Below are 26,744 nucleotides of genomic sequence, written 5' to 3' on the forward strand. Positions count from 1 at the left end.
TTATTAATCATTAAGTTGGCCAACAGTAAAAACTAGGAAACCTGAAAACATTTAATGTCTATGCAAGTAAATGTGTTTTTCCTTTGAGAGAGACTTGAAAAGTTTGTTTTCAATTTTCAAAAAGTTGCACTCAATCCAAACAGCTGAAGATCATGCTACACCTTTTAGACTCTTTCAGAAAAAAAAGGTCTGCAATAACGGGCATTCCAGCGGCCCAGGCCCGTGGCGGAGTGATTGGGTTTGCCCGTTCTGCTTCCGTAGGCTGGGGTTTTACCGGTTCGGATCCTAGGCATGGACCTAGCACGGCTGATCAAGCCATACTGGGTCGGCGTCCCACATAGCTCAACTAGAAGGACCCACAACTAAATATACAACTAAGGCAATATCTGCTTACTATTTTTCAAACAAAATCCTTCCACAGACAACACTTGAAACTCTATTGAAATTCACGTAAGCACTTCTTGGCAACCTAAATACCAGGTGATATTTTCTTAATATTTAACATTTAAGGTATATCCTAACATCAAGCTCTTAAATCACAGTTGAGGTCTGTGACCCGAAAATGAGCACAATAGACCATTATTTTGCTGGCAAAGGGATACTGAGTCAAGTTTTTATATTCTATAGCTAACCTGCGTCACATTCTTCTTTTTATCTATAATTACAATGCAGCCTAATGTTTAGACTTTGGGTGAACGAATATTTACCTAGTCTTTCAGAGTTCAGGTCACAAGCATTTCTGGGCAGCGCATCTAAGAGCTGCATGAAAGACAGGTAACCTTTTAAAAATGAAAATTAAAGGGCCGACCCAGTGGCACAGTGGTTAAGTTCGCATGGTCCGCTTCAGCGGCCCAGGGTTTGCCAGTTAAGATCCCAGGTGCGGACATGGCACCGCTTGTCAAGTCATGCTGTGGCAGGCATCCCACATATAAAGTAGAGGAAGATGGGCATGGATGTTAGCTCAGGGCCAGTCTTCCTCAGCAAAAAGAGGACGATTGGCAGCAGATGTTAGCTCAGGGCTAGTCTTCCTCAAAAAAAAAAAAAACACCAAAGAAAGAAAATTAATGTAACATTCATTGTAAAAGGAAAGGAAACAAAAATCTTGGGAGATTAAACTTGCGGGGAAATAGTAGGGGGTAAGGTGATCTCTGAAGAGAATTTGCTGTTTTGTTCTAGAAGGCTCTACTGAAAGCGAAAATGAAACCTGAAATATGGCAGCATTTTGACTCTGTCTTAATTAACCAATACTATTTTAGACTCTCTTAGCTTTTCCTAAATGCTATCCTTGTGTGGCTCCCTCCTTGTCAGCCTGACCCGTCGATGGAAAACCCCTTCTCTAGTCTCCCTTTCGCACAGCTGAGAGAACAGGGCATCTTCCAACTAAAAAGCTAAGAGAAAACAAACAAGCAAAAAAGATGTTTAAAAATACCCACAATAGGATAACAACAGTTGACATAATGACATGCAGATTTCAGATAATTGGGTAAGCAGGCCCAAAAGACCACTGCCAGAGATCCTGGACACCCACCACCTCAGAACCAGAGCCTCTCTCTGGACCTGGGCAATTATACCCAACTGCAGCTGAGCCCTTCCAGAGAGGCCAAAGCACCCCGCTCAGCCCAAAGCAGAAGCTGTGGCTGTCTTTTCAGTGCCCTCGTCTCTCCTCCTATGACAGACAGTGGGGACACCAGGGATTAACTCTCTTGGCAAATTTGTGAACAACTGTGAAGATCACAGCCTGCTGTCCTTGGTCACCGCCCATTTCTACCTTCACCTGTTATCTTATTCTTTCATTTTTCACCTCCTCTGCAGTGAGCTTTGTTTCTTCTGATACCTCTCACAAAGTTTTTCACTGTGCCTTCTAAACTACCTGTTTGCTAATTTGTAAAACTTCCTTAACCTTTATCATTCTCAGATTTTTACCTTCACCTCCATGCTTAAATGGAAATCTGGCTCTTTCCTGACAGTTGACACAAGCATGGGGGAAGAGGGGAAGTGGGGAGCATCCTCCCTGCCATTCCAAACAATTAGTCCTGCCATGGAGTAGTTACTCAATATTTTTTTTTTTTTTTGGTTAGGAAGATTAGCCCTGAGCTAACATCTGTTACCAATCTTCCTCTTTTTGCTTGGGGAAGATTGTTGCTGAGCTAACATTTGTACCAATCATTCTCTATTTCGTATGTGGCACTTGGCCACAACATGGCTTGATGAACTGTGTGTAGGTCTGTGCCCAGGATCCAAACCCGTGAACCCTGGGCTGCTGAAGCAGAGAGTGCAAACCTAACTACTACACCACTGGGCCAGGCCCCTCAATAAATATTTTTTAAATGAGTTACTTATCCTCTCTCATGAAAATAAAGCAAAACAAAGCCTCATTCCATTGAATAGGAATCATGCCATCCAGTTTTCAAATGGGAGCTTTAGAATTTCTTCCTTTCTAGAAAATATGATAATTAATAGGAACTATTTCATAGGGCCGTTGTTAGGATTAAATGGGTTAATATATTTAGAGTGTTGACCCCTGAACCTGGCATGTAGTAAATGCCCAATAATTGTCACCTGGGATTTTCCACAGCTGCCCCTCACTGCATTCACGTCTCCTCCTTCAGTGATATCGTCTCCATCTCCCTTCGGCCGTTGTCTCAGAGCAAGATCCTGGACACTGTCTTCAACTGGAATGGCTCTGCTTTTGAAATCTGAAGTTCCAGTGTCTGATCCTGCCATAACTCGGATGTTTCCTACTCTGTTAATCAGTTTACAAACTGAGCTTCTTTCTCCGTTTTTCTCTATCAACCCTTTGTAAGATCATTTTTTTCTTTATCCTTAGATTCTGTGGTCCATAAGTTGCTTGCCAATATCCTCACTTTTCTTGTTTCACTGCCCTTCTGTTGCACTTGCCTGGCAAAACACCAATTATGTATTAACAGCTCACCATCTTCTTTATATACTAACAGTAGCCTAATAAATGCTTCAGTTTACCCTTGACTGGCTCTCTAGAGACAAGTCCAAACTTCTGACCTGGCCTACCCTTCCTATCCTGGTCTCTGCTCACCTCTCCAGGCCCTTCTTGCACCATTGTCTCCCTTACACTCCAGCCCTCAACTATACTCCAGAATTTTCAGGCTCTCTCCTGCCTCTGCCTCTCTGCATATGCTGCGTCCTCACATCTGGAATTTTCTCTGTACCTCTCCAACTCTCTCTCTCTTTAGCCAACTACTTCTGCTCATCTTGACACAAGATTAATTTGTTTAGTGTACTGACTCTTCCAGATTTTACACTCCATAAAGGCATGGCCATGTCACTGTTGTTCACAGTGAATCGAACCTAGTAGGCACTCAAGATCAATTTGATCATGAAGGAATAAACGAATGCTATATGTATGCAGAAAGAGGAAGCGGGTATCCTTTCATCAGTATCAAACTGCTGATAACAAGACACCAAGTGTACAATGGAGGGGCTGTGGACAACACAGGGCATATTTTGAGCTTTAAGAATCACATTATTTTAGCTCCCTGAACTTTGACTCTGGGTTTGTTTAAATTGTACCTTCTACTTATCATTTTTCATTTCAAAGCATTTTCTCTGTGTTCAATTCCTTCCAATCATCCACTATCACCACAATTAAGACCACATTGCACAAGGCCCCAGAGCAATCTATACTTCAAAGGAGAACAGCCTTGCTCACACCTATCCCTGTTCTGTGGTTTAACCTGGAAACCACATGTACACCGGTTGCCTAGATAAAGAAATTCAAGATTGACCTACAGCAGCAATAAAAATGTGAGGTCCAGAAAGTTTAAGGTAAAAATTAATATTAAGATAAAAACTACATGATAAAAATTATACATATCTTTCATCACTGATAATCCTTCATTAATATCAAACATTAACATCAAAGGGCTTAACACCACAATTTTATAATTAGAACTATATTCTTTTATTATTTGCATGATATTCATTATTCCTGACAAACAGTATTTTTTTTTAGTATTAGACTATTTTTTTGGGGGGGGCTATTATGTACAGATAGGGCACTGACTTAACACTGATAATTACGTTATTGCTTTGAAAACTGCAGAGAATTTTTAGTGTCACCCCATAGTTATTCTACTTTTCACTAAATGTAAACCTCTTAAAAGTTTAGAGATTAAATGTGATTGTGTGTATGTGTGTGTATGTATAAATAAATCATGTACTACTTCCATCCATGCACATATAAGGTCAAATTCAAACCATTCTAGATATGTGAGGATTTGCCTTTGGTTCATAATATCAGAAAGAAATATTTAATTATTTCTATTGCTGTCTTTAATATGCAACCTTCCTTATGGTAATTTTTCTACTAGCTTTTAATAGATTATTCAAACAAAATAATTTCCACAATCCCTTAAATGTATTATTTTCAAATACTTTAAAAAATATTGCAAGTATTATTTGCAATGTTTTTCAACTAATTAGAACATGAAAATTTATGGTAACAAATCCAAACACATCACACTTAATTCATATTGGAACACATAACATGGTGGATGCAGGTTACATTATCCTCCAATTTAGAAAGAATTATTTTATTGGCTTAAATTCATTTAAGACGATTTGGTTTTACAATAGGAATTGCAACATCAGATTTGGAAAAGTAAATATATCTCACAGTTGTCTGTTTGGTTAGAAATTAATCCCAACTTGAAGTCCTTTTAGAAAAGGATGTTAGGAATTAAATCCATAAGCATCCACAGAAACTCAAAGCTCAGACCAGAAGTTCTTTGACAGGCGGCTCCCATTCGTCTAGCACTCCGGGGTCATGAATGAACTCTGTATAGTAAAGGAGGGCAAATTTTGGGTAAAATGGATTTATGAACATGCCATCTATTTAGTGGCTTTGTGGTCTTTGCTGGACAAACTTCAAGAAGTCTCCTTCCTCAGTATTCAAAGTGAGCACTAGCTGAGTTATCAAGGGCGGGCAGGGGCACAGAGTCAGAGGGATGTCCATCCTGGGCTGTGCTGTGGAAAATTCAAGAGGCTCTCTCTTTTTTCCTTCTTCCCAAAGAGACTTCTTCATGAAATGTTCTTAAGCAATAATTTAGAAATTCAACACAGCTGCATAGAGGCATTTGTCATCATTTACTGTGCCACCTAACTTGTGGGTTGGCAGGTCTATTTGAAAACGAAAGTTCAGACACTTCTCTAATTAAGACACTCTTAACTAGTTTTATCAATTCAGCAACTATTTAATGAGCAAGGAATATAAAGAAAACTTCCTTGCTTCATATATTCTAGAAAAATGCAAAAATATACATTCATCTCAAGTCATTAGTGAACCAAAGAGGCTTCTTCTTGTGTTCAATGATATCAACCTCAGTCATGGTATCATTTGTCCATCTCACTGGTATAACCTTCATAACAAAGGCAATAAGAAAACATTACTATCTTTGAAAATCTCTTTCTCTCAATTATATTTGATTATTTTTGCCTTAACATTAAAAAAAAGTCATATAAAATAACATTTAGGTGAGCAATGTCTAGATTCATCCTTTCCACTATATCAAGGTTTCTCAACCTTGGCACGATTGACATTTGGGGCCAGATTATCTTTGCTGTGGGTGGTGTTCTGTGCATAGCAGAATGTTTAGTGACATTCTCAGCCTCTTCCTACTAAATGACAGTAGCATCTAATCTCCCAAATGTGGCAATCAAGGATCTCTTGCCAAATGTCTCTCTGGACATGGGGGAAGCAAAATTGGCCCCAGTTGAGAACTATTGCACTAAATGTTTATCTGGTGAGCACCACATGTCAGGCTCAGGGCTGGATATTTGAGATTGAGGATAAATACAGCAAAGGGAGCCGGGGAGATAGAGAAATAATCACCATAAGGATGAGATTAACACTACTTTCTCTTAGTTACACGGAAATACAAAAAACAAACAAAAAACCCAAGAGCTGTGGAGTAAAACATGGAATGAAGCATATTCCAGTTCAAAATGGGAAATGAGCACAAGCTTTTTCACGTCAGAGAGTTTGAACCCGACTCTGCTCCCCACGGGTGCTGTGACCTTGAGCACGCTGCGCATTGGCTCTAAGCTTCAGTTTCCTCCTCTGTTAAAAGAGGGGATTCATGTTTCAAGGTTGTGGGAAAGACTAATTATAAACTGTGTAATCCTCTAGCATGAAACCAGTGGGCCCTCAAGAAAATTAGAGGTTTTCTCAATTTTTAAATCTAATTTCCTTTAAAAATGAGTGATCTTAGCATGGTAGTCAGGAGAGTAGACTTGAGGGCCAGAGTGCTTGGATTCAAATGCCCTTCTATGGCTTAAATTCCCTGCTTGGGGTCTTCATTTGTAAAATAAGAATGATAAGAATCCCTGTGGCGTGAGGGTGAGGCAATTGTGAAGATTAAGTGAGTTATTTGCATGTAAAGCACTTATAAACATTAGCTATGACTCCCATAGTTAGTTTTAAGATACACATTTTCCATATTTTAACATCTCTGAAATTAGAAATCATCTTCCATAGATGGCATATCATAGTTGATTTGGCAATTTTTTCTCCTTAACTCAGAGAAAAGTACTCTTGGATCCCACAATAAACTCTAACGTGGATTCAGTGACATACAATATTATTATATGGTTGGAAATGATTAGGTGAAACAAATCTTTTGACTTCTCTATTTATTAAAGACAACACCTTTCATCCAGGCACCCAAGTTAATAATCTCAGCGTTACTTTTAGCCCTTGTTTTCCCATGAGCTCTGACATACAATTTCCAATTGGAAAAAACTCTTTTCTTTGTATTGCCGCCTGTACTAATGTCCATGTTTGTATATTCACACGATATACCCCAAAGAAATCCCCTAACTGCCTTTTAAACAACTTCCTACCAGGTGGGCCTACTTCTGATGTTTTTCTACTCCAAGCTACCCTGTATATAAATACAAGAATCAATTTTCTAAAGATAAAGACAAAGATACATTTCTAGGCAATGTGCTTAGTGAATCTCCATTCCATAGTGTGCTCAGTATAAACTTTACTTGGAATTAGAGGTTTTCATAGTAAAGCCTCAACTAGCCTTGTTGCCTTCAGTGTCACTTGCCTCGGCTCCAGGCAAACTGAGCCACTAGCCATTGGCCGACACATTCCACCACCAGACCTTTTGCATCCTGCTTCCATCTCTTGCAATAGTCTTTTTTGTAGCTCAGCTTATAGAAATTCTATTCTCCCTTTCAGACTCATCTCTAGTGTCACATGGGAATAGAGTAGTCTTTATTTTCTCAAATCCTAAAGAGTCTTATATATCATAGTTTTTATATAGTTTGCCTTATTCAATAATTAATGCTATACATACTTCAGACTTTCTACTAAAATCCTTGAAACAAACTCATCTTGTTTATCTGCTGGGTTATCACCATATAGAAATGTTCAATGAAAGTGTGTGATTACTTTTGAAATAATTCTTGAAATATGGTATTTTATTGGTCTATATTGCAGGTTTTAATTATTCCTTTGAGATTTATTGATATTTTACTATAAATTATGTTCAAAATATTTTCTTTCTCTCTTTTTGTAAAATCTCTCAAATAAAGGTAAGAGTCCTGGGGCCAGCCTGGTGGCATAGTGGTTAAGTTCGTGCGTTCTGCTTCGGCAGCCTGGGGTTCACAGGTTTGGATCCCAGGCATGCACCTAGCACCACTTGTCAAGCCACGCTGTGGAGGCATCCCACGTAAAACAGAGGAAGATTGGCACAGATGTTAGCTCAGTGACAATCTTCCTCAAGCAAAAAGAGGAAGGTTGGCAACAGATGTCAGCTCAGGACCAATCTTCCTCACAAAAAAAAAAAGAGAAAAAAATAAAGGTAAGAGTCTTGATTGACTTTTTTGTTTCTGTTATTAATGTTGTAAATATTTGCACAAAAGTATTAGAAAATATGGATTAACAAAGGAATATTTACAGTTTTCACTGAACATACGTTTCATAACAAGTGACATTTGTTGCATAAATTGCAATGACACAGAATCCTCAACCAGATATTATTAATAAAGGCTCCAAATGCCTATAATTTGATGAAAGAAAAGGTATTATAATAACCTTCGTAATTGTAACAGTTGTGAACATCACAATAATTAGCAAAATTTTCACACTGAGATCTTACCATAAGGCTATCCCATGGATCTATATGACGAATCACCTTCTCAGAAGAAACTTCTAGGACTTTAATTTCTTGGCAAACAGTCACTGTGCCTCACTGGAAACTCCCCACCCCTAAAAATGCTCTTTTAGAATGAAGCTCCAATGAGTTGATACCATATACCAAGTAAAGTAGACTTCTCCAGTAACTGATTCTACTGTCGTGGAGTGGTGAGTATTCTTAAAATGCTTTGAAAGTATTTGTTCTCTTATCTCTTGCCTTTGACAATTGTATCTCCTTCACACACTATCAAATATGTAACCCCCATTCATCATGTCATTGTAATGAACTGCGTCTCAAGTTTTTCTTTATTTTTTTGTTCCCTTTCTCTTTCAATTCCTACCAGTTAGTTTGAATAACTGGGTCAAACAGCATCCTTCCCAGAGAGGCTATTATAGGAAATAATAATAATAAAAAACAAACCACATTTGTAGGAAACACAAAGTGTAGAACTCAGTCCTGCCTGGCAATTCATAACTGTCCATGGACTTGTTAATAATCAAACACTATCAAGAAAATATCAAGTCCCACTCTCTTAGTAAATTCAAATGTGGCCTGAGCATTGTTAGGCGATGAAGATGAAAAGATGAGGTACACCGCTGATGCCCTAGAAGAGTTCACACTTCTAGATTTATATATCCTACTCACGCTATTTAATTCTGTCAGCAAGCATTTCCTTCCCTCCTGATGTGTTAAGGAGAAGAACACAAGAACATAAGTTAAAATATTCTGAGAATAAAGATAGAGCTGTTTTAAATTTTGTTTCAATGTAGTGGAAAATAATGATAATTTTTTTAAAAGATGTAAACTTTATTTGATATGATATAACGGCTGTATATATTACGAATAAATGTCATTATGATAAAGATTGTAAAATCTTTAACACGTACTTTATTACACAGATGTATTTTGTGACTATCTGATTAAAGTGACACTTCCAGGCAAGCATTTGCTAAGCTGCATTTTCCAAGTCTTCATTCCCAAGTGGAGAATGGAAAGAAGTTGTTCCCACCCAGCGCCTCCAGATAAGAGTGTGGGACTTTAGAGTCAGACACCCTAGATCCCTCATTAGGTGACTGACCTGATCATATTTATCCTCTTTGAGTCTTATTTTTTCTCATTTCTAATATGGGAATAATAATAGTATTTACATCACAGGATTGACCTAAGGATATATGTGTTAACATAAAATGCCTAGAGTAGGATCTGGTATAGAGTAAGCACTATGTAAATATAATTTATTAATATGATATTTATAGGAAAGGAAAATACAATAAAAACTCTTTTTGAATCAGTACTAAGCTTTTCCTGTAAAAACCTAAATAAACATTCAGAGTTAAGAAAAATTTTGAATTATGGGCCAGCCCAGTGGCACAGCAGTTAAGTTCGCACATTCTACTTTGGTGGCCTGGAATTCGCCAGTTTAGATCCTGGGTGTGGACATACGCACCGCTCAAGCCACGCTGTGGCAGGCGTCCAATATATAAAGTAGAGGAAGATGGGCATGGATGTTAGCTCCAGGCTAATCTTCCTCAAAAAAAAAAAAAAATTGAATTTAAAAATATGCCCATACACACATAGAAATCTGAGAAGATATATGTAAAACATAAAAAGTAGTCATTGGTAATGGGCATATGGGTAATTTTACTTTTCCTATTTAGGCCCATCCATTTCAAATTTCTGGGGTTTTTTTCCTATAAAAAAGGTATTATCTTACTTTTCAAGTTGTTGCCATTTATGGAATCGTACCATCTCAGAATTTAAAGGAGACAAGAAGGTATCCATCCCAACTTACACCTTTTGCCGATGTGGACTCTGGTGCTCAGACATTTTACATATATTGTTGAAAATAACATGACGACTTCTGGCAGAGCTGGGAATTCTGGTTTACCTGGCAGCTCCACATCACAATTCAACTTAATAAGAATAACAACACAATTCAATCAGAAATATATCTTAAGGAAAACACCTCGGGTGATTAAAAATTATCTAAGTGATTCTAATCACAAACTGTCTTATGAAGGCAAGGATTTGGGGTAAGGTAGTCAATTAAATAACTTTTCCTTTTATACACTTTGTTTATAGTCAAGATAAGAATCTAGGTATGAGAGAGAGCAACTCTAATGGTAAATATCCAGTATAGACGCCTGTGGGATACAGTGTGCCGTGGTGACTATCTCCTGGTAAGTCTTTGGCTTGTCCTACAGTTTGGGCTAAAGTAAAATGTTGCCCTAGTGTCGACTTCAGCCCAGCTGAATGCTCTAACATGCCACACTTTGATGGAAGAAGCACACCTGCTGTGGCTCCTAGTTGGCCAATACCCACATGCCAATGACAGGTGGCACTCAGGCAGATCCTTTTGCTCTGCAAACTGGCACCTGGTCTTGGCTCTGCTCACACACAATGCAAGAGCTGCCAATTAATGGACAGCAGAGCATCTCTGACTTCAAGGCATTTCATATTCCAAGTGTGCCCCAGCTTGTTAGTTGACCACAGGCCAGAGCCCAAATTGGATGCCAGTTCTTGCATTGTCTCTGAGCTGAGATTCTCAACAGATGGGCCAATGTGGTCACAGGACGAAGCCACTTACACTCCCCACCCTAGGTGGCAATTAGTTTGGTGATAACAGCAACTATTAGCACCTATTTGATGAAAACACAGAAAAAATACCATTTTGGCATCCTGCTGAAAGTTGCTAATTAATCCTGTTCGTAAACAAAATCTATATCTTCAGCTTCCAAGAAGGTAACCTTGACCTGGTCCGAGTGTAGATTTTCAAAACAGCAGGACATTTCATACGTGGCTTAAGAAATTGGTCTAAAAATTACCCTTAACAGTAATGCTATATAGTAGTCCTATAAAGTTATTCATAATATAGTTTTTCTAACTGATCATCTATAATTTTATCCAAAATACAAAATTTGTAAGTGACTCAAGTTCATCAACAATTAATAACCACCTAATTGTGGAGCCCATTAGTTGAAAGTACAGGTTTCATGTTCAACAGATTCTAATTCAAGTCCTAGTCCTAACACATATTAGTGCAGACTTAGAAAACTTAACTTCTTTAAGCTTCTGTTTCCACATACCTCAAATGGGAGTAATATTACACCGGAACACTGTCCTTTAAAACAATGGAATTAACGTAGGCAAAAAAACACTTAGAAGATTGCATGGCAAACAGGAAGTTCTCCAAAAATATTTGGGTTTATCGTTACATCACCTTCTTATAAAAGTGGTTTTCTTATTACTAGCAGACAAATGATACAGTAGAATGTGTAAAATTTGAAGGTCGCAACCCAGATGTCTTATTGCATTAGGAAGAGGGAACAATATCTGGACCATGCACAATCCCACAGAGGTAGAAAAATGCGTGACAACTTTTGGGTTTGGCAAACTGGCTGGCAAAATGTATAAATAAATCTATATGATTTAAAAGCAAAAGTGACATCTATAGTATTTTATATGTTTCTATGGAAATCAATTGGCTAAAGAAAGGAGAATGTGTAACTATTCTATAAGAATTAGAAATTTTAAATTTTTCAGCATTAACTATTTTTTTCCATGTATTTGTCTATATAACTAATAAATACCACCAATCAGTTGCATTTATAAAACTAGGGCACCTGTTATGTGCAGCCATTGTACAGTGTTTTGAATTAGTTATATCATTTTAATAACTCTTTGGGTTAGAATGGATGGCATAATTACTCACCCTGTACAAATGAGTCAAAGTATAGGTTAATCATTAGTCCCACAGCATCACTAGTCTATATTTTCAGGATGTAAAACACAGACTTTAAATAGCTTGTTCAAGGTCACACTCCTAGTTAGTGGTAGAGAAATCTGTCGAACATGATTTCCAGAACATGGGAGTATAACTAAACTGATAAACGATCAGTGTCAGAACAAGCCTAAAGTCTACCACCCCTGACAATGGCCTAAATATTCTTTACGCTGTTGGTAGCTGTATAAAAGAACCTGGAGTAATTGTCCATGAGGTTCTAATTTTTTCAGACAGAAATGGCTAAGGCATCTCTATAGCTGAAAAATCACAGAATATTCATTTACACTTTTCTTTATATTTCTGAATCTTCAGTATCAATTCACTTTTCAGATGCCACGTACAATGTTTTATATACATGGCTTTTCTCCTCCTTTCAGTTTTTTTCCTCCTTTTTCAAAAACCATTTTAATTGACCAATCTTGACCAGCCAACCTAATCAGCGTGGTTATTTACCAGAAGCCCAAATTACTACATGTCCTTGAAGCTCAAACTGTATGTGAAGAAGGCCGATCTTCTCAGCAGGATGGCTGAGCACCTGATCAGCATCTCTGCATCCCAGGAGCACATGCTCTAAACAATGGAGCTTCCGAACAATTAATATAAGAACATTGCCCAGGGCTAAGTGGAAAAAGCCACTTAGCGGAAAAATGCCACAAAAAAAGGGGAATTATAAGTGGTTCTATTCCATTCCTTTTCACAAGGAGTCACGTATTTATGTGAATCTCACATTTCATGGAACTAAGAACTCTAACAGTCTCTCTTAAAATAGACTTGCACTTTAGAAAAAGGAATTTGTCAGTAAGTTCAGAAAAACTGATGGATTTTGCACAATGTATCTTGAAATTCTTTTTCTCTAGTCTTTCTCCTATTTTTATGAAATATTCATGAATTATACCCTCTATGTGCAAGCCATCAACTGCATTTAGAATTCTCAGGCATACATAAGAATGTAAATGGCATATTTTATTTCTAATTTTCTCTGACAAGCTTTTATGAGCATTCCTTTCTCTACTCTAGATCCTTATTGAGGAAGTTAGTGTCACTTTAGAGTTAGTTTAGAAAATAAATAAAAATGGAATAAAAATTATCGTGGACTAACTAATGGTGATATACTGAAAATTATATGACTGATGAAGGATGTTAAATCTCCTATTTACAGTCCTTTAAAAGACTGCTAATAATTAACTGAAATACAAACTGTGCAGACAAACTCAGATAAGAAATCACACTACTTCTTATCCAGATTCTGAGAAGGGCTATTTTTATTCTGCTCCCTAATATTAGATTGAACAGAACATTGTAGTGTTAGTATATTTCAATTTCATTTTTATTTCTTTGGTTATAAATTATAATATTCTGTTGCTTTTATATTAATACATGATGTTTTTCATAGAGCTTCAGAATATATATTTTTTTGGTAGAACAAAAATATACAATAACCCCATGTTATGAAAGAACATAAGAGGAAGAATTGCCCTAGATATTATAAATACTGGCAACTTCGATCACACGAAGCACTTTGTGAAAAGATGTGTTGAGGGCATTTGATCATCAAAAGAGCACTAATTAGCAAAAAGTGCTAGGTTTGCCTGAGAAAAAAATGATGTAACACCCAAGGAAGAACTTAGGATTTCTTCAGTTTTAACTTTCTTCAATTTATTCAGTATGTAAATACTTTCCTACATCACTCAATCTGGTTAACATAAAATAAAAAGTAAAGAATCAATAACAGCATATTTACCTTGCTTAAAATGACTTCTTTCTACAGACTATCAGTGAGCATTATAAATATGCTAGGCACTTAATAAATGTAGGTAAATCTAAAAGTGCGTTTTCTATAATTTAAATTATGCTTTAAAAACATGTGCTTTTGAAAAACAATCATTATGAACTATAAAACATCTTTCCCCTTATCTCCTCATTTTGTTCCCTCTACCCATTTTATTTTCATACTGGTTTGTAAAATTCTTGCCCTTAATAGATGAGTTAGTGTTGATTTATTTGAGCACATAGATATTGAGAACTGCTGGGAAAAAAAATATTGATACTTGAAAGTCACAAAAAAAGCAATGACTTTGTTTTTCTTCCTGCAATCTTCAATTGTGAAATAGTAGTATCTTCAGAAGTATCTGCAAGCAATTAACAATTGACAGTAGAATGTCTGAAATGAAGGCTCCTTCTTATTTTGTCCCTTTGTCATATGGAAAAAGTCCAAGTAAATAACTTTTCCCTGGTTGGGCAGCAGAGTTATTGTTAGACGTGGGAATTGCTACTTTTCCAACCTCACCAAAACATTCATCTAATCAAAAAATGTGTTTAACACAAGTCATCAAGTGTATGTTGTAATTTCATTAAAGACAGTTACTAAGAAAGGTCAGGAGTTTAAGGCTAAATCAGAGAGGCACACGGGTACTCAAAAAATATTTTCACAGTAAAGGAAAAAATACTGCCTTAATTCATCTCTGGTTACTGAAAGGTTGGCACAGATAGCTTCTTCAGCGTTTAAGGTTTAAATAGCTATCATTGCATTTCATAAATTTAAACTTGAATTGAAAAGGTTTTCTTGTCTCCAAAAGAAAAATAGTCACATATTACTTACATAGTAATTACAGGCTATGCAGCTGCCCTACAAAGCTTTACTATAAATGTGTTAAGCATGAACCACTACACAAACCTTATTCAAACTGCATTAAATGTTAAGCCAAAGAAATGTCATCCTCCACACCACTCCGCACAATTGCTTACACAAGAACAATGGCCATCTCCCTAGTCTGAGACCTAAATAATGTAATAGAATCAACGTTGTTGATTTAGGCTATGGTTGGCTAAAAGTCATCACTGTTATTTCTCACCAAGTAAAGAGGTCTCTTTCCCCCTCATTGTGCATAAATGAAGCTTATGCTAATGCAGACAAATCTAAGAATGAATAAGCTTTTTTGAAATACCACTGAAAGGTTGAGAATTCAAGAAAAAGTACATGGCTTCTATCATGATAAAAATACTGACCTCATTTTCTATATTGCACTGATCCCAGTTTTAAGCCTTTCTAACATACAATTTAAAGCTTACACAGCATTTCCATTTGCTTAATACTTTAAAAATATTAGGCTGGTCACACAAAGCCTTGTGGTAGTATCATGCTGGTAATAGGAGGAAAGAGGCCAAACCTATGAAAATCTTTTCAGGGAAGTTAGGGGAGGTAAGATTTCTTAAAATTTCCACCTTGTCTTTACGGGCCTTTATATCATACAATCTAAACATGTAGTTTTATGCTGTTGTTTGACTTGTATGTATTATTTGAACTTTGAAGCAAATGCATTTGGCAAGTTTTGGAGAATATTGTAGCGACTAAAGATGTCAGGTTTATGACCTAACGCCTAGAGCAATCTGGGAACAAATCAAACCGGGCTTAAGTTTTCTTTTACCTTAATTCAAAGACATAGACCCACTGAAAAGCAACACATGCTTACAACTTTCTATTTTTGATATTTTTATCAAATGGATATTGTTTAATGATTAAAAATGGCAGGATTACCAGGGATGTTATGTGCATATCATGTAACCCCTGATATCGTGTGACCAAAAGGGCACTCTCTGTGGCTTTCCTCTTAAAATCCCACAAACCAAGCCCTATCATGGGAAAACACTAGGCAAATCCAGGTTTGGGGAACATTCTTTAGGATACCTGGCCAGGATCCCTTAAAACTGTCAGTCACAAAAACAAGGAAAGACTGAGAACCTGTCGTAGACCAGAGGAGGACTGGGGAATATGACAACTAAATGAAACACCCTATAATATCCAACCAAGTAAATGCCCTAGAGTGAACCCTGGAACAGAAGGAAGACATTAATGGAAAAACTGGTGAGACCAAAATAATGTATAAGCTTTAATTGTTATGTATCAGCATCCGCTCTTTAGGAGTGACAAATGTTTCATAGTAACGTAAGACGTTAACAATAGGGGAAACTGGGTATAGGATATACGGGAATTTTCTATACTATCTTTGTAACTTTTCTATAAATCCAAAATTATTCCAAAGTGAAAGTTGTTTTTTTTTAATGGACAAGGCTAATTACTTCTAATAATTGAAAATTAATCCTTGGCTACACTAGGCTAAATATTACCATATAATTTAGGCTAAATATTACCATATAATTAACTTCTTAATCTCCCATCAAAATGTTAAAATTATACATTAAATGCTGTGAAATTTAAGGGAAGTATTGACTATACATGGAGGATGGACACCAACGACTCAGTCCCATGCCCTCTTCTTGCTTTTGCACCTGCTTCTCCACTGAGAAGCCTTGAGGAGCCTCACATCCACAAACTTCTCCTGACAACAACATTCCTTTAAAACTAGAGGTCTGACACCAAAGTGACAAAAGAAACACAGAGGTGACTTTCCCTACTATTTAGGCTGAAAAATTAAGCGAATTACAATTTTCACTTATCTTATTCCTCTAGATTGCAAAGAACCTCTCACTGACTATTTAAAATGTTTGGTCCATTTGAAACAACCGCTGTTGATGAAATGACTTTAGACAGCAGAGTATCATAAAGCTAGGAACATATAAAAGTGAGATTTTTGAGATGAATGTATAAATTCAAGAAAGTATTGATAGCGCTGCAGGCAAAATCACATAAAAGGCAATTGTCTTCTGGGGCCAGCCTGGTGGCATCGCAGTTAAATTCACATGCTCTGCTTTAGCAGCCCGGCGTTCACAGGCCTGGACCCCGGACGTGGACCCACGCACCACTTATCAAGCTATGCTGTCGCAGGCATCCCACATATAAAGTAGAGGAAGATGGGCACAGATGTTAATTGGGACAATCTTCCTCAGCAAAAAGAGGAGGATTGGAATCAGATGTTAGCTCAGGCTAATCTTCCTCAAAAAAAAAAAAAAAGGCAATTGACTTCTGTGAAAGCATATTCAATTTAAGTCAGTTGAACGAAACTTAATTTCTTTTCAGGAAAAAAAAATTAGACAATAAGCAGGATGTGAAATTTTACACAGATGATGACTGTAGTAGGTGTGATGGCTGCAGTTTCAGAAGGTAGGACTAAGGCAAAACAAATCTGAAAGCTAGACTTGCTCATTATATTGAAAAAAACACTTGAATGATTTATTTGATCATAAAGGGCAAGTTCTTGGGAAGATTCAGACAACAAAAATGTTGTTTATTTTTATAAAAGACAACAAGCATTTTTGGACTTGCCTGAGAGAGTTGAGAGATTAGGTTTTGGGGTTTGGTGATAGGATGAATAAAAAAGAGATGGAGAAGAAGGACTCCATGAAGATACAGCAAGTGAGAAAGTGACAGGAGGTCCCTACATGAGAAATTCCCTATGCGGACACTGATGACAACTACTTGCTGCCTTAGTATTGTGTTGAGCAAGATCTCCCCTTTACTCTAGACTTTGAAATCAGCTACACTCAGCAGCCTTTTGTTAGTGGTGCTCTGGGCAATAACGGAGAGCAGACAATATCCAGCGTGGAGTGAAGCATCATGGCGACAGAGCAGTAGTAGAAAGAGGTAATTGGGGAGAGTAGTCAAGAGTTCGGCAGGAACAGAATGCCAAATTTAGAAGGGGCCATGAGAAAGAAAGCATATTTGATATTTGGGGATATTGGATGGAGTGGAGCATCAGGCATTTATGTGAAAATTCAATGAAAGAATGGCATCAAAAGTCTGGGGGATTTCAGTATATAAAACAGTAAATATGTGGCTTGTGTATGCAAAAATCATACGTGCGAAAATAATACACTAAGATATGAGTGTTTGGTGGTGCAATTGATGGTCTTTTTCTTTTCTAATTACTCAATGGTTGCTAACAATTTCCCATCCATATGATGTTCTTACCTTCCTCTTGGCAAGTCTGCATCATCTTTTTTCCACCGCACGGTTGGTTGGGGATCTCCCTGGACCTGACAACGAAATTCTACAGCTTCTTCCTCCAGCACGACCTGGTTAATTGGCCTCCTGAGAAATGTGGGTCGTTCTTAGGGAAAAAAAACAAAAAGCAATAAAATGAAATGAATGTTGTACATGATTTAAGGACATTACAGAAAAAGCATAGGAAATAAGTGGTTTATTTCTGGTACATAGGTACCTAACTCTGTATCTCAATGATGTCTTGATAAGGCCTTATGAATTCAATACAACTGAATAAAATAAAGTATCCAGGAACACAGAAAGTGCTACAGTTTTTATATAAAACCATACAACCTTTTGGAAAGAAACATATTAAATTGATTCTTCAGTGAATTCCAGAGCTAAATTGCGTGGACCCTGTAATAAAAAATCTGAAAACTGAATTCCACAGAAACAAGGAAAGAGATAAAAATGATCAATTTTTTACAGTGGCTCAGAGTGGGAAAACCAAAAGTTGAAACTGATGGAAAATTTCAAAAAGGAAACAAATACTAATATTCCATCAAGAATGCTAGAAAAAAACAAAAAAATTATGGTCTCACACATAAGAGTTATCTAAGTTTTTCCACTTAGGCTACCATTTGACAAGGACCCAAAACTTCCGCGTACGTTTTCACTTCACGTTTGGAAAACTGTCTACCTGATTTTTTTTTTAAATAAAAAATACTGACATTATTAATCATTGTAAATTATTTACTGTCATACATAATTTTCTAGGGCCACTTCCAACTATGTTCTCCTAAGTGTTCCAGATATCTGCCCATTTTTTCTTTACTTAACTTGTACATTTCTTTATTTCTCTACTATTCTGTTTTAGTGTTTCCATCCCTTATTCTTTTGTGGTTAATTTGTACCTAGCACTGCTAATCTGCATTCTAGCACTCCTCTACATAAAGCTAGGGAAAAATAAATCTCTGTCTATAAGAATTTTACCATCCAAGAGAAATATAAAACAAGAAGTTCTACATATCTCTAAACACTTCAATTCCCTGTCTAGGTTTTTCCTTTTTTGATAATGATCTGATACAGGAAAAATCACGGTTTAAATTTTTATTAGCACATGTCTCCAAATCACAGGCAAGTCCAACATTGCTACTTATTGATGTAGAAAGGGAAGTCAAGGAAAAGAAAGATGAAATCCATAGGGAGTTGACACTATTTATCTGGCCATATGGCTCTATTTAATCACTCAGGACTTTAGTTTCAAACCCAACCTAAACATGTGAATACAGTGGTACAAAAACTGAAATATATTTAGCAAGAAACCTTTAAGGGAAATAAACCACTTCAAATAACATATGTTAAGAGTATAGAATGGAAGTATATGATTTTATTAACTAAATAAAGATCTATATTTATAAAGCAAACGCATAAGTTGCAAGAGCCATATTTTACTGCAATAAAGCCAACAGTCACTGGTATTCAGAAGGAAGACAACTGAATCTCTTCACAGTGAGTTTGACAGTAGGGATCAAAATTTTCTTTAAAACACAGACCTGCATGTGCTCAAGTGTCTGTACTCTGAGACCCCAAAATTCCAAGCCATAAAACACGGCGAACAGAACTTTACCATGGAGTGTTATTTAATGCCGAAATCAGAAATAATCTATGAAAATCTATTTGAAAAAAGGTCGCTTCTAAAGATTTTAGGTTGTCAGAATCAATGAGCAGCTACGTGTGCCCCCTTGAAAACAGAACAAATCTTCATGTTGGATGGAATGATTGGGTGTTATCCTTTTGAAAGCTGAACACCATGTGCTCTAAACTACTATTTTGGTGCCGGCATAGTTGACAGTTAGCTTTTGTTTGTAGCAGTAAATAGGCAACAGGATCAGTATTTCTTTATGAGTGCTCGAAGTGTTAATAGTAAAAATGAGTCATTAGCATAGAAAGTGGGATTGACTTTTTCTTTGCTATCACTTGGGGATGTTCATCCAATTCATCTAAAAGCTGCAATAACTCAGTGTTAAAAGAGAGCTAAGTCATCGTTGATATCACTTGACATTGAGAAATGATGTGTCAGGAGACCCTTCCTGCCCTCTCTGATTTTAATGGAGGTATCGTACTACGACCTGGCATATGGATGAGTGAGCTGAAAGAAGTCTTTCCCTCCTCCACTCCTTCATTCAGTGCATGTTAATACAGCTTCCTCTATACCAGGCTTCCAGCTTGGTAGCTGGTGAACAGCCAGCAACTTGGTTTCTTCAGAAAAGTGGTGAGAGTTGAAGCTAGTCAGAGAGTGAGTGGCAAGAACATGAAGGGCCTTGAATGCCATGTCAAGGACAGTGAGCTCTGCCCTGAGAGTGACAGAGAGTGGTTGAAGGATTTTAAGTAAGGAAGCAACATTTTTAATAAGCATACGAAAAAGATCGTGTTGGCAGATCTGTGAAAGATGAATTAGAAGAGAAACATGAAGTAGTAAATTAGGTCAAACGGTTATTGTAAGAAATTATTTCAGCTTAGACTGACCCAGCGGTTCTGGGGATATGGAAGAGGGGACAGAATGAAGTGATACCACAACTGAGTGACCAATCAGAAGTGAATGGTGAAGAAGAAAAGTCTAGAAAGTTTCTCAAGTTCCCATTTAGCAAATGGGAACAGATTGATAGGTAAAGTATGGATATGGTTTGTGTGTGTGTGTGTGTGTGTGTGTGTTGCTCCTTTCATCACAGAAATGGTAAATATGAGAAAAATAAACCCCTTATGCTTAATCCATTATTATCAGATTTCTGTTACTTGAAGTCAAATTCATCTTAATTAATAAGAAAAAGGGGGCTACTTTTAAAATAGAGGGGAAAAGAAAAATAAATATGATCATATCAGATAGAGAAAACCTCTTAGATTTAAAAAAAAAATCTAAATAAAGAAGGAATCAAAAGAAACTTCCTAAGCATGATGAAGATATTTATCAGAAATTAAATGCAAAAATTATTTTAAAAGGTAACAGACTAAACGCATGCCGATTACAATCAAGAACAAGATGGACATGCCAATATTAGTAGTCAATAAGAAAAAGAAGGAAAGTGTGAGGATTGGGGAAGAGCCAAAATAATCATTTCTTGTAAACACTCTGCAATACAAACAATACAGAACAATAACTTTGATAAGTGATAACTGCAACAAAAAATAAGAACTACATAGGATAGTTGTAGTAATGTTGGCAGTATTGAAAAATTGAGGATTTTAGGATAAATTGTGACAAATTCATACACACTGAAAAACTACTAAGTCAGTGGAATGTTCAAGATATCTATCTACCATGGAAAATTTTTATGGCATGATGCTGACCATAGAATAAATTACACAGCAGTATGTGAGACTAGTTCCATTAAAACACACATGAAAATTTTCAGGCAAAGTTTTTGTATGCTTCCTTTAACATGCTACCAGTCACAAAATCCCAACATCTGAGTATAATTAATGAGAAAGGTAAACTTTACGTTAGACTTGTCACAAAAGTAAAGTTGTCTTTTCATCTAGGGGACACCGACAGAAAATCCATGAGGATTTTGTGTTTACTGTACGTGTTCTAAGCCCCATTGTTTCTCACGGAGACAAATGGAAGCACCTGATTTATAATTTCAAGAAGAAACAACATATAGGACCCCCTGCTGCTGTTCTGATGAACTCAACAGGGATGGAGAACTTTGAAATGGACCTCCTCTATTCCCTTCTGCCCTCAAGCAGAGTCGAGTAGCTTAGCAACTGGACAACCACAGGAGAGTATGTGGTATAGAATTTTTCGAAGCCTAATACTGGCTCATGGTGGAAAATGTAATTCAACTGATAGAAAAATAATGGGTGATGCAAAGAACAAGCTAGGTCAAAGTCATTTGCATATACATGACACATTAAGATGGGTTTTATACCTGAGTATCTTAGGTTGTGCCTTCCAACAAACTAACACCAAAATTTACTAATACATTGAAGTTTGGTCACAACTTTTATAGTATTATTCTAAGAATTTCCATAACACTCATTCCAGCAATTATCTCTAAATTGTATTATTCATTATTCCAATTGTTTTCTAATTATACTAAGCTCACCTTCTACTTTGCAATTATAACTGCCTACAAAAAATAATACATTAAAAACTGCATGTTTGCCTAATGTTTAGTTAAGTGGAAAAGAATTTTTTCTAAGGGTTGTTTTCCAGTTCTCTTAGCTAGAATTTATTTCCAGAAAATCTGAGAATCAGAAACATGAGTATTAAAGACTAAGAACGTTAGGGGCCAGCCTGGTGGCACAGCAGTTAAGTTCGCACGTTCTGCTTCAGTGGCCCAGGGTTCGCTGGTTTGGATCATGGGTGCAGACCTATGCACTGCTTGTCAAGCCATGCTGTGAAAGATGCCCTCCATATAAAGTAACGGATGTTAGCTCAGGGCCAATCTACCTCAGCAAAAAGAGGAGGATTGGCAACAGATGTTAGCTCAGGGCTAATCGTCCTCAAAATAAATAAATAAATAAATAAATAAATAAATAAATAAATAAATATAAAATAAAGACTAAAGACATTATACAGGGAGAAAACATATTGGAGTCTACTGTTATCACAAGCCAAATAGAAAGCTGAACCCCTTTCAGACACAAATTACAAAAATTACAAGGACATGTCTTGAGGTACCATTTTGTGTCAAAATCATCTGCAGAGAAATGTAAAGTTAGAAGTATTAGAAAGTAAGTTGATAAGAGAATCAGCCAGTAAGTTGGTAAGTGATGACATTCAATACCCATTAGTGCCCCCTGGAGTCTGTACCCCATGAAGCTCTGCACAATTAAAGTAAACATATATGAAACATCTTGAATTACTGAATAACCAGCAAACTGAATTTTAAGGCATGTCAAAAATAGGTCACTGATTTTTCCATGTTATCTCCTTATGTCTGATCACATAGTGAAAAACAGGAGAAGAAATCTCAAGGGCTATTTGCTGACTGCTTATCAGTTAGTTAGAGTCCCTCTGAATGGCCTGATCTCTAATTATATAGCCATGAAGTGATCAGAGGCAACGTCTTTGTCAATGCAATTAACATTTTTTAATGTGAGATTAAGTGGATTTGAATCACCTTTATAACTTTCTTACAAGGTTAATCTCTCTTGAGACAGCGGTGTTGTTTGGCTGTGTGGTACTATTTAAGTACAGCTCTCAAGTAGTCAAGTCAAGTTAATTCCAAACTGGCATTCTGGAAAATCCAACTTTGTATGCTGCTGTAATAAAATCAAATGCCGAGTCTCACTGTAGTTATGTCAATAATATTCAGACCGCAAAATAGTCAATTTAACACAAAATACCATAAATCTGAAATGAGGTTGCATAATATCTCCTGAGTTTCTTCAAATTATCTCTGAAGTTTTTTCATCCTACAGTGAAGGACATTAAGTGCCCAGTGGACAAATTTCTCTTTTCAACTGTGTTCAGTCTTTGAATATGGCTGTAAAATTGGCAATGGCTGTGGTTTGACAGCTATTACTAAGACAACCTTAACAATTTTTAAATAAAATTTGCTTGACATTATAAAAGTAGTGTTATGGCAATAATTACATAGGTAGAGTCCTTTAAGTCCCATAAGACCAAAGCTGTGCAATAAAAGGACATTAGAACTAACCACTGCTTGTAAACCTTATCTAACTTCAGCTGACCCAGAAGGACCTGCCACCCTATGGTGTCTATTAAATGGGAAGTCAGATGGCTAGCCGTGGTATGTCTCCTTTTATTTAACTGGGCATGTATGAGGGGACAGGGATTATGATAGCCATTGAATGTGAATTATTGTGCCCTCCTAAAACAGACTGAATGATAATGATCTGTCTGTCTGAATGTGATTAAATAAATCCTGACTGCATTAATTTCTTTTCTTGCCAAGAATTTTCTTTGTCTGAGAGAAATCATCCTGTGAAGCAAAGAAAAACAAAGGTAAAGGTTCTCAGAGGGAAAAAATGCCTCTCTCACCATGTTTTAGAGGCAAAGTTTCATGTTATTGCTGATAACATGACATGAGAGTCCAGCCAAGAGCAGGCCCCTGTCTACTCATCTCACGACTATATTTAAACACTTAAACAGGGCTTGACACGTGCTAGGTGCTCAAGAGATATTTCTTAGAGGCGTGAATAAATAAAAAATATTTTGCTGTTTTAAAGTTTGCAAGTAACTATTATCTAAAAGAATTATATTGCTCCCAACAATCATCTTGATTTTAATAACACCTTATGTTTTGAATTCTTAAATGAAGGCCCCAGGTTATCAATAAAACTTCAATGTTTCCTAAGGTTTGGTTCTGAGATATCTTCCCTCATAGATTTGTCTCTGGGTATCTCAAGTATACTCAGGCCGTCAACTATTATCTCTCATCCAATAACTGAAAATCGATATCACCAGTCCCAACCTCTGTTCTCATCCCCAATAAAATGGCTAGTTCCCAATCAGATTATCCTAGCAGGAAAGCCATCAGTAGACACAGAGTATTCAATGTCTTTTTAGTGAATAGCAATCAAATATGAATGAACAACAACAGATCACTGGCCATTTGAAGGAAGCCTCCAAGGTAGCAGACAGAATGATTCAGCTGAGAGGTGGGAAAGGAACTCAGAAGAAATAAAAGCAGGGAAGCATCACAAGAAACTTTTATTAAAAAAACTGTTACTAAAATTCTGAGATATAAGAGAAGTTAAAACAGCCATGAAACAAGAACAGGATGCTTTAAATAAGGAAGAATTAGAGAAAAGAAAGACCTAGGAGGTTTAACATCTAATTAATGAAAATATGTTCGACAGAGAATAGAAAAAATAAAGAGGATATTTCATTGACTTGTTTGGATAGAAGTTTTTTGATTGAGATTGCTCACCAAGTGTCCTGCCAATAAAATTAAAAACTGCTGAATCAACACATAGTATTGAAACGTTTCAGAACACTGGGATAAAGAGACAGTACAAAAAGTCTGGAAAGAGAAAAAAGAAAGAAAATTGATCGCATAGGGATCAGAATCACAGTAGACTTATCAAAAGCAACAGCGGAAGCTCAATGATATTGGAGTGGTGACTTTAATATTTTGAGCAAAAATATTTTTTACAGTAGAATTCTATAATCACTTAAAGTATCGATTAAGTTTTGGATAGAATAAAGGCATTTTGGTCTAGAAGATAAAATAAAGAAATGTGCTCTAGGTTCTAGTCAAGCAGAAAGCAAGAGAGAAACTCTCTTCTGAACAGAGGAGTGAACCAAGAAAAGAACAAAAAGAGGATGCAGGAAACAGGGAATCCAGCATTAGAGAAAAGGGAAGATAAATATCAGGATGAAGCTTCTGGAACAGACCTAAACAGCATCCCAGCCCAGTCTGGGCAGGAGCTCTGAGGCGTCCAGGAAACCTGTAGTGAGGGTGGACTTAACAGCTAAATAGAATTTAGAGGATTTTAAACCTTCTGTTAGAGATTTCAAGAGAATTCATGACAGGTGTAGACAAACATAGGTAAAAGGGAAAATGGGCTTATTATTAATTCAAGGAAGAAAAAGTACAGTGCCCGAAAAGAAATGCCGTCATACTAATTAAGATTTACATGGTTATAATAACTCAAATTCTGAATATTAATATAACCAATGTTTTTAAAGTCTATATACTGGAAGGATTAAAAAAAAAAGGGGGGGAAATGAAAGAAGGTAAGAAAGAGAATATAAGTGGGCCAAATCATCATCTTTCAAAATAGGAAGTCAAAATAGTGTATAAAACTGCAGAGGAAGCATATATTTAGAAATATGAAAATAAATCCCAGAAGAAAAAGATAAAACAGGCTTGCAGGAATGTTCAAAGATGAGGAATGAGTATGTGTGTGTGTGTTTGGTGTACGTGTGTGTGTTGGGAGAAGGAGTGGAGGCAAGATATTTCTGATTTCATTGTAAGTTTTGTAATGTATATCAGAAATGTAACATATAAAATCTTTTTTCAAGTATTACTTTGATAAACATTTAAAAATCATTTGGAAAAAAATTCATGTTATTTTTTATTTTTTAATGACTGTTAAATTTTGAATAACAGATATTCCAAATCTACCCATGATTAGAAATTTCATTATGTAATTCGACTCTAGTTTCTCTGTCTTCAGGATCTTTAGAACTTGATGAACTTATGCGAAGTGCTGGGGAGTATTCTTTATGAAGGCATCTAGGCTGTGCCATAGATTTCAATGTCCATTTACACTATGATATTTATTTCTAATTTTTAGATTTGGTACTGCTCACTTAACTAGGATGTTACTTTATGGCCAGCAAATATTAAAGAAAAACAAACAAAATAAATGATTCATGGGATATGGTAGAGTAACATTTTGAACATTAAGTTACGCTGATCATGTCTTTGTCTAACGGGCAGATTTTTAAAATATAAGTTGCAATTTTCAAACTAAAAAACTTCGAAGTCCAAACTCACTTACTATAGACTCAAAACACTTGCAGATGGCTACTGTGTTGGCCAAGACCCTTTATTCCTTTCACTGTTTTTCTTGCCATTTATAAGTGAATTATATTTTTAACAATTAAATATCATCAGTCGCTTTTTCTATATAATGCATCTTATAGTAAAGATTGAGTTGAAAAGGGCATTTAAAAACTTTCTGTAGCTATAGAGTGGCTATAGTAGGCAGATTTTTTTAAAGCAGAATAGCTGCTACATGAAAATAAAATTGAAGAGGGAAGAAGGGTAAAGATACAACCGGTTTTACTTTTATAAACCTTAGGTCAGGAATGATAATACCTAACAATGATCAAGTATAAGGAGGGTTATTAGAAAAAATCTACTGGATGCAAGCCAGCAAAATAAAATAAAGAAGGCTTCATTATACATAGCATACT

General features: G+C 36.4%; 1 protein-coding gene across 5 annotated transcripts in view; it reads right to left on the reverse strand.

Annotated features, from left to right (window-relative positions):
* ROBO2 (roundabout guidance receptor 2) overlaps positions 1-26,744 on the reverse strand; it is a 567,226-nt gene that overhangs the window by 135,388 nt on the left and 405,094 nt on the right. For all 5 annotated transcript variants that reach the window (XM_046648104.1, XM_046648103.1, XM_046648102.1 and 2 more), the window contains exon 5: positions 17,834-17,972. In XM_046648104.1, coding sequence (XP_046504060.1) covers positions 17,834-17,972 — 139 coding nt within the window. The remainder of the gene's footprint in view (positions 1-17,833; positions 17,973-26,744) is intronic.

This window comes from Equus quagga, chromosome 21 (assembly GCF_021613505.1).
Source record: "Equus quagga isolate Etosha38 chromosome 21, UCLA_HA_Equagga_1.0, whole genome shotgun sequence".
In the NCBI taxonomy this organism is placed as follows: Eukaryota; Metazoa; Chordata; class Mammalia; order Perissodactyla; family Equidae; genus Equus; species Equus quagga.